The following is a 9,595-nucleotide window of genomic DNA, read 5'->3' as shown; positions in this document are numbered from 1 at the left end:
AATGAGAAAAGTATGAATTGTAGTAGGTAAAGTCAACTTGCCCCCCCCCCCCCCCCCCCCCCTGCGCCATCGGCTGGCGACGCCCTTGGAAGAAAAGAAGCTGAAGCGAACGGGCCTCAAGGACCTATTCTAGGACCTATTCTATATTTAACTTTCCCTGTTTAAATATCTTAGAATATATTTTTCCCTTATCGTGATTATTAAGGATAAAGGGTTTGAGGATACTTCTAAGATAACATAAAAATCATCACCCTTCCTTTTGGCTTCGCCGTAATCGGGTAAAAAGGATAAAATTCGTGACGAAATATTCTAGCGTAAGATAAGTTATCGAAAATAAACGATAAGTATTTGTATTTCGGCCGAATCGCCGATGCTTTATCTATTTAAACAAATATACGTTTTGGATATATTATCCCGTGACATACATCCTGCTCAGTATTTCCCAGCTGTAAACACCTCACACAAGCAATTTTTTATTTAAGTTGTAAGGACAACGTTCAGAGTTCTACGAAATAATAAAAGCGCATTATACAAAGTGCAACAAAATGATAATACTATAGTGTATGTGATCCTTGTAGGTATAGAGTTTACTGTCAGAGACCAGCCTGCCTAGCATACGCCAACGAGATATCTCACTCTACATGTTTTCTCGATGTTTGATGGTTTGTCTCTTCATCTCTATTGACCCTAGCACGACAAACATTTTTTCTCGCGTAGATCTATCATCGAAATAACACATTTTTATAGAGTTTTGTCGAGATAATGTCGAGACTTTGACATTATGAGACGAGTAGTTTTTAATTATCTCGAGAGTGAGATATCTCGTTGGCGTTTGCTAGGCAGGCAGAGTAGCTGCGTCCATACAAAGTATAAAAATGTAACTGTTTCAGCGCTGCTTATTTCACAGTGACTCTAAACAAGGGGCATATACACACCCTAAAATTTAACAAAACATGCTACACCTGTATAATATTTTGTTGCAATACATATAATTATTGGACCCAGTCATTTTTTAAACATAACTTTTTTTACGGTTCTTTCACCATACAAGAAAGTACCCATAATATACTTGTGATAAGCGCCCGAAACACCGTACCTATTATCAGTATAGTTTATTCGTGATGTGCGCGTTCGGCTCCAAACACCTGTTTTATATAATTTGCTGTGTGTTATCACAATATGTGACTACGAGTGCGGTTTACGAGGGTCTTGATCACTTCGGTACGTATTTATTGCCATTAAAAATTATTAAAAAAAAATTGTAGCGATTTTTAAATGATAAAAAAATGTTCTGAATTGAAGACGTAAGTGAATGAAGTGGGTAACTAACAATTTGAAAATATTTGTTTTTTGGCACAAATAGAGGCGACCGGGAAAATGAATTAAAATAAAAAAGAGAAATTTATGTATAGCCCTATATTAGCCAGATGATGAAATAGGTAAGATTATTTAAATTATAAGGGAAATAAATTGTAACTTTTATATTGTAAAATGTTAGTTATCCACTTACGTCTTAAATTGTTTTAAGAGTTCTAAGAGGTGGTAACTGGAACTTGCTGTACAAAAATAAGTTAAAACACTCAATTATTATTAGCACTTTCAAATTTAAAAAGAGTTGATTAATCGTTAATTGAAAAAATAATTAAAAGTAGATTACGATAATACCAGTATAAAGTGCGCCGTTGAACAAAAAGCAAGCGGGGTGAAGCTAAACGAGCGTAGTTTGTGAGTCGCATTTCTGCCGCGTAAATATCTTTTCATACAAATATCATGACCAGTGATCGGAATAGGGTGAGTATATTTACCTACAGTTTAACGAACAGAGACGGAAATCGGAGACTTCTTTACGACAAAAAATTTTTTTACCGGTAAATTTACCGGAACTTTGATTATGCAACTTTTTAATAGCTAAATGCTTCAATAAATCTTAATTAATGTTAGAAAAAAAAATAACGTATATAAAAAAAATATTTTTTAATTAATAAAAAAAAATTGTTTGAACATTTCAATATAACATGACTATGATATATTAATGACTTTCTTGTCCTAAAACACATATTTATTATAAAGTATAAATAAATAAAAATATTACACCTTATTACTAATAAGGTGTAATATTTATATTTATTTATACTTTATAATAAATATGTAAAGTACGTTTTACAGTATAAATAAATATAAATATTACACCTTATTACTAATAAGGTGTAATATTTATATTTATTTATACTTTATAATAAATATGTGTTTTAGGACAAGAAAGTCATTAATATATCATAGTCATGTTATATTGAAATGTTCAAACAATTTTTTTTTTATTAATTAAAAAATATTTTTTTTATATACGTTTTTTTTTCTAACATTAATTAAGATTTATTGAAGCATTTAGCTATTAAAAAGTTGCATAATCAAAGTTCCGGTAAATTTACCGGTAAAAAAATTTTTAGTCGTAAAGAAGTCTCCGATTTCCGTCTCTGTTCGTTAAACTGTAGGTAAATATACTCACCCTATTCCGATCACTGATCATGACTCACAAAATTACGCTCGTGTGAATCAAACAGGACTTTTGTATGAAACTGAATGCAGCAGAATTCTGTCGAACCGAAATTCTGCGACTCACAACACAACTCGCAAAATATTACGCTCATTTGGCTTCGCCCTTAGTGCATTATAAATGAAAACGTGATTAAATGTTTAGAATTTTCTAAAATTTAAATTGTTTATGTAAGAAAAAGCACAAATTGACATAATATTATTGTATTAAGTTCTTTATAATAATTATTTAAGTATTAGAAATAGTATACTTGAAAATATAATAAGATAAAAGGATAAATAATTATAAGTAGTATTAGTATAAGTAAATAAATTATAAATTAGACTGTATAAAATTTGCACGCCACCCAAAGGCAAAATAAGAGAGCTTGATCACATTACTTTAACATCATATTGTACCTTATTTCAGCAAATAAATGATTTCTATTTCTATTCTATTTCTAGCTATAGCATGGTCACCAAACACCTAGAAATTCGAACCTATCGCAATTTCAACGGCATATCTCTTCTTCTTCACATGTATGCTAAAAGAGCGCGATATCATTTTCGCAGTAACATGACAGAGACAACTGACAAGTAGCAATAGTTTAATGTACGGAGTTTTGCTTATTCGAAGACCATGCTATACTTAAATATAAAGTATGAATCAATTAACTTTATGCCTCGACGTGCTGGGGTCATTAACCTCATATTTTCTCACAGCTGAGTAAAGAACGTATTTCAAAGGTCCAAATAGCCAAGTACAGAATTGCAAACAAATTTTGATATTTTGTATGAAATTCCTTGGTGTGATTTGCCCTTTGAAATTTAGTAGGTACCTCCGTGTCAGTGTACACTAAATAAAAAAAAACATAAAATTAACGGCCACCTTAACGTAGTAGATTGGCGTGAAATTAATTGTCACGCCTTGATCACAAGTAAATTGGGACGGAGGTGATAATAAAACGAGTTTATTACCTCATACCAGTAGCCTTAGCACGGCCACCAGTAGAAATGCGAAAGTATGGACAAACTGTAGACATAAACTAAAGGTGGCGTTCCGATCTTTACCGCGGCCAATCGCGACCGACAAAAATTCAATTATAGTTTGTGCGTTCTAAGGTGATATGAATGACAGTTTTCATGTTCCTTGCTACGGGTTTTTTTACAAGAAAACAAAAAAATCAAAATGTAATAATTATATTCCATCTACAAAAACAAATGTTTCCTATAATAATTGTAAATTAATAAAAATGAAAAGATGCTAAATGCTAACTTATTAATAAAAATTATAAATATTAACTGTGAAATAGGAGTATAAAATTATTGTTACGAAAACATTTGAAAAATGTCAATATGCACAGTTTGTCCATGTTTTCGTATTTCTACTGGTGGTCGTGCTAAGGCTACTGGAAAGCAGTCTTCACCTAAATAAATATACATCGGTAAAAACAAACTGCCAACAATACATTTTCTATGACTTCATATTATTGTAAGCTATAGGTATTATTATCTAACAATATAATATTATCTGGACAAAATTTAATCGAAATCGTTGCAGCCCTTTCCGAGATGCTGCAAATAAATATAAGAATTGCTCGAATTGCGGTAAGTATGAGATTTTACAAACCGACATACATATTAACAACTTGTGATAAGTTGTTAAAGCGTAAGAGATTAGAGAGTGTAAGAGAAAAGTAACGTTAACCCTTATCAACTTTTTCTCTCTGCTCAAAGGACAGACTTTAGTATTTTAAAACATACATACATAAACATTGTAAATAAAAAAACCATAAAGTTAATATACCTAGCGGAATAGAGAAACCAAGGCCTGAGCAAGAGAGATGTCACTATCAGTAACACTGTGTGGTAAAAAGAGACGTGTGATACATGACAGAAGCATTTCTTTTGTGGTCTAGTCGGCACGTGCCGCACGGTGACAATTTAATCTCATAGAAATCATGTTCAATCATGCTTGTGTAAGTGTATACGTACACATATTTTTACACACAGATGAAACCAATTTCGGTTTCGTTTGACAGCTCGAGATTGTTGCTCTATTCCGCTAGGTATATTAACTTTATGAAAAAAACATAGTACAAAAATGTAAAATAATTCTAGTTTTAAACAGCCGTATAGTATATATTTCTAGAAGCTTTCAGATATTGTTCTGTTTTGCAGATGAACACAGAATAGAACTAACACCACTGCACATAGACGCAAGTGTGGCCGATATAATACTTATAAATGTGCCAGAAATATACAACCCCACTATATACTACTTAACCGACCCAGACGGGGACACTGTACCTTTGGACATAACCTCAAAAACCACCAGAATAGAAGAGATTAAAATTTCAGAATTGGAAACCAAGTATAAAATCTTAGATATTAATTTCGATGATTGCATCAATGAAGTATGTAACAAGACGGAAGGTGTTGATGATGATGAATTTATAATAGGACCTCTGAGTGAATATGACCATGGCAACTGGGTTTTGAGTGCATATGTAAAAGGCAATGAAGGATGGATGGAGATATACCAAGTAATTACAATACAAATAACTGGTAAGTTATCATTTGATTCTGTGCAATCATACAAAATATAGGCCGTGCACAAATTTTATAATAGGACAGGCAGACAGCATAACTGGAGGCAATAAAAAGGATAAATCAATGCAATGTCACGGGTGGACACCGCGTCCACCCGTGACCACGGCCGCTGTTAAGAGGATTCCACACCGCCCTTTTTTCCATACAAACGCTGTCCCCTGTTTCCTCCCTGGATAATGCTAGTAGAGTGATAATTTTTTTCCTGAATATCTACGGCCACTAATACAATGTCCCTATGTTTCCTTTTTTTTCATAATTTAATTATTAAATAAGATATGAACGTTCAAAAACCCAAAAAAATGGCCAGATTTTCCGCTGTGTTCAAACGTCCAGAAAACAGATTTGGCTAGATTATACAAAAAAAAGCAAAACATAGGAACACAGCTCAAGCCTTTTTTTAATCTTTAGTGAAAAAAGTACTTAAATCGGTTAAGTTTTGGAGAAGGAATCAGGGGACAACGAATCGTTGATTTTCTGGATTTTCTGCAGTTGTCTCTATCGCGTTCTGCGGTATAGGCTTGAGGTAAGGGAGACAGCTATAGATATTACACGTACTTTTTTTTCATTTCTCTAGCCCCTGGTGTATCCTCTTAAGCTTAGAACAAACCTACGCGTCAGTGACGGAGCGTCAAGTTGCGTCAAGTTGTCAAATGTGTTTTTTGTATACAAAACACACATTTGACAACTTGACGCTCCGCTTCGCAGTCGCCTGGTCGCATAGGTTTGGCCTAAGCTTAAAGCAGCCGAAACGTCGGGATCAATAAAAGTGCTCCGCGACAAAATCCATAAGTTTTTTTTATGAAATAAGGGGGCAAACGAGCAAACGGGTCAACTGATGGAAAGCAACTTCCGTCGCCCATGGACACTCGCAGCATCAGAAGAGCTGCAGGTGCGTTGCCGGCCTTTTAAGAGGGAATAGGGTAATAGGGGAGGGAAGGGAGTAGGGGAGGGTAGGAAAGGGAATAGGGTAGGGGATTGGGCCTCCGGTAAGTGTTTAAACCTTATAATATCATGACTCATGAGTGATACTCGCGTCAACTTAAGAAGTCATTAATGCAATGTTTCTAGTCTAGAGGCAGCCCACAGCACCATCACGTATAGTACGTAAACAAAAAGTTTTGTTCGTCATTTGACAACGTTTCTGTCAATATTCTCATATGACGTGTGCAACATGTCAAATTGTGGTCGGATCATAAAGTTAATATACCTATCGGAATAGAGAAACAAAGGCCTGAGCAAAAGAGATGTCACTATCAGTAACACTGCGTGGTAAAAAGGGACGTGTGATACATGACAGCAGCACACTTTTTTTTGACGTCCAGTCGGCACGTGCCGCACGTTGACAATTTAATCTCATAGAAATCATGTTCAACCATGCTTGTGTAAGTGTATACGTACACATATTTTTACACACAGATGAAACCAATTTCGGTTTCGTTTGACAGCTCGAGATTGTTGCTCTATTCCGCTAGGTATATTAACTTTATGCGCGTGCAACATGTTGGATTTTGGTCGGATAGTAGTATAGTCCGTCCAGAAAATGAAGAAATTAAAAAGTGGCAACATCGTAGTGTCATCCCTTTAGCTTTTTTCTTAGATTGATTTGAAAGGGATGACACTACGATGTTGCCACTTTTTAATTTCTTCACTTTCTTGACAGACTACATTTGCTAGTAGCGCCCTCTGCTCAACCATTGCATTATATTCCCTATTGTCGCAAGTGTACCAATAACATGTCACCTGATCGAGAACCTAAAACTTAAACCTTAGAACGCCAATCTCAACACTATAAAAGTTGCACTTATAACGCCAAAAGCAGCATAGTGGGCGGCATGTTTACCATCAGGTGAATTCTCTGCTTTTTTTAGATAATTTTCTTAAAAAAACTAATTTTACATTAATTAAAAATCCTTAGATTTTGCGATTTAGCACATAACTTAAGAGGAACATTTGTTGATAAGAGATATCTGTAGTCTAATTTCACAACTCTGCGCAGAGTCATTATTAGGCAACAATAAATATTTCTCAATTACACCGCAAAGAAGATGTGTTTTAAATCTTTTTATTTGCCGACCCAATTTACCAGTAGCCACTACGGATTAAAAAATGTTAGATTTTAACGTTTTATGTATGCCATAGTCAGGTTTTGTTTAAGTATAGACTTAAAAAAAGTTAACAAGTGTTAAAAAATCACCATTGTAGGGAGACATTTAGCGAAAAATAAACGAAGCTTAAATATATTACCAATACATTACATAAATCTTAAATTTACATTAATTACATAAATTAACATTACATAAATCTTTTCAGTGCACATGCCGATAAATCCAACTAAACCTAAACTAAACCGTGGAGAGACATTTGAGCTCAGCCTAGCCTATCCCATAGAAGACCTAGAATCTTGCGAAATCGTAGCACCTAGGACTACCTTTGACAGGTCTTTCGATCGGTCTAGATCGAACCAAGACTCCTGCGGATTTATAATAAGTAATATCACAAAGGCGGACGAAGGAGTATGGAAGATTATTGCAGTCGGCAGAGTAGTATACCAATCGACAGTATTTCTAGAAGTAAATGATGTTTTCTGACAAGGTATAATTTTACTTTCCCCGCATACTTTGAAAGAATCCATATTCATACTAATATTATAAATGCGAAAGTGTGTCTGTCTGTCTGTTACACTGAAATAAATCAAGATTTATATCTTGATTTATTTCAGTGTATAAAAGCCGGCTAAGCGGGTGGAGTACGCGTGTTTTAATCTTGCAGTATATTGCAAGATTCTTTGAACGTTCATTCAGTCAGCGCGCACGTTTCGACTTGATTACACCGGAGCTGTTGTGCAAAAATGCCTTATTGTGCAGTGTCTAATTGTAAAACCAGAAGTACGAAAGTGAATTGTTCTAACTAAAAGCAAAGTAAACATTGACACGAGCGATTCCTTAGCAACGCACGCGCGTCGCCGTTCTATCTTGATTTATTTCTGTGGTCTGTTACCTCTTCACGCCCAAACCGCTGAATCGATTACTGAAATATGGTATGGAAATACTTCGAGTCCCAGAAAAGGACATAGGATACCTTTCGTCCAGAAAAAATGTACGGTTCCCGCGCGATAAACGAGTTTTGGCGCAAGCGATTTGCGAGCGTCATCTAGGTATAGTATTATGTATATTTTTTTAATGTAACATTCAACCTCCATACTCTTATTTAACACAAAATACAAACATTATAAGTTATAGATATATTGTGTTGTCGTTGTCTGTCAAGCAACTTTTCTAACGTTAAGACAAGGACGAATCAATCTAATAGCGGGTTTATATTATTCCAGAAGCAATCCGCTGGATTAAGTCACTGGGTTGGAAATTGGAATGATGTAAACCGACCATAACACCTATTTATATAACGAGCTTTTGACCGCGGCTTCGCTCGCAAGTTTGTAAATTATAAGAAGTATTATTATAATATACAAACTTTCACATACATATATATATATATATATATATATATATATATATATATATATATATATATATATATATATATATATATATATATATATATATATATATATATATATATATATATATATATATATATATATATCCACAACTTTTTTGACAGATTCTCCATACTCTATCTGTCAAGTTAAGTGGTATATAGCCTATCCGGCACTTATCAGGAAGTGGTGAAACAAGCCCTGGATATTTTAACTACTACTATTAGAATTTAGTGCTACTCAATCATAATAGTGAATTTCTCATTATAATAGTGAATTGGGTTTGAAAGAAATTGTTATGTGTCTTTAAAAATATTTTATTACAAGTCTTAACACTATCAATATATTTACATATTCTTATTAGCTTACAACATAGAGAATACACATCGTGTAACTTTAAATTCCACATCACGAATCCACATCACGCAATGTTCTCAAGACAATATAGCCATGACAATACATTTCTATAGACAAGTGTTTTCAAAAACACTTTTGTTGTTATCATTGACGTGGTCGAGAATATTTTTTACTACTTCATATGATTTTGTTTTGTCAGGAATTGTGTAGCAGTGTGAGTACAGTAGGTACTGTTACAGGCCCCAGAAGATATACAGGATGTAACAAAAATAAGTAATAATACTTTAGGGTGTGCACATGTTCCCTGTAGAGAGTTCACTGTGAAAGTAGCAGCGCTGAAAGACCAAATTTTTTTTTCACTTTTGTATGGGGAAACTCGTGACGCTCGGGCCCTAAAGTATTATCACTTATTTTTGATACACACTGTATATAATATATAATAGGGATGATGACAAGGTCAAAGATTAGCGAATTTTGTTAATAAAATAAAGAAATCACGGTAAAAAATGAGTGTTCCCAAAATTTCAGCTTGATAGCATTTGTATTTTTTTTTTGTAACTATTGTAACTATAAAAAATATGAACAATTTTTTTGGAA

General features: G+C 33.9%; 1 protein-coding gene and 1 long non-coding RNA gene across 3 annotated transcripts in view; one reads left to right on the top strand and one right to left on the bottom strand.

The window, feature by feature from the left end:
- Window positions 1-9,595, bottom strand: part of LOC121736160 — a 326,212-nt gene that overhangs the window by 116,115 nt on the left and 200,502 nt on the right. The gene's annotated exons all lie outside the window — the stretch shown is intronic.
- Window positions 1,049-7,736, top strand: LOC121736152. Of its 2 annotated transcripts, XM_042127236.1 has the most exons (4): window positions 3,538-3,554; window positions 4,094-4,140; window positions 4,714-5,100; window positions 7,456-7,736. In XM_042127236.1, exons 1-4 carry the CDS (start codon window positions 3,547-3,549, stop codon window positions 7,731-7,733), a joined length of 720 nt encoding a protein of 239 aa, XP_041983170.1. In that variant the 5' UTR covers window positions 3,538-3,546; the 3' UTR covers window positions 7,734-7,736. The 2 variants fall into 2 exon arrangements, with proteins under 2 accessions (XP_041983169.1, XP_041983170.1); XM_042127235.1 differs by lacking the exons at window positions 3,538-3,554; window positions 4,094-4,140 and adding an exon at window positions 1,049-1,221.

Source organism: Aricia agestis, chromosome 18, assembly GCF_905147365.1.
Source record: "Aricia agestis chromosome 18, ilAriAges1.1, whole genome shotgun sequence".
NCBI lineage: Eukaryota > Metazoa > Arthropoda > Insecta > Lepidoptera > Lycaenidae > Aricia > Aricia agestis.
This window is presented reverse-complemented; position numbering and strand designations above follow the sequence as displayed.

Coding starts and splice junctions, on each gene's coding strand:
- LOC121736152 (XM_042127235.1), top strand. CDS start 1,122: ATGTGCGCGTTCGGCTCCAAACACCTGTTTTATATAATTTGCTGTGTG. Junction 1,222..4,713: donor CGAGGGTCTTGATCACTTCG/GTACGTATTTAT, acceptor TCTGTTTTGCAG/ATGAACACAGAATAGAACTA. Junction 5,101..7,455: donor AATTACAATACAAATAACTG/GTAAGTTATCAT, acceptor AAATCTTTTCAG/TGCACATGCCGATAAATCCA.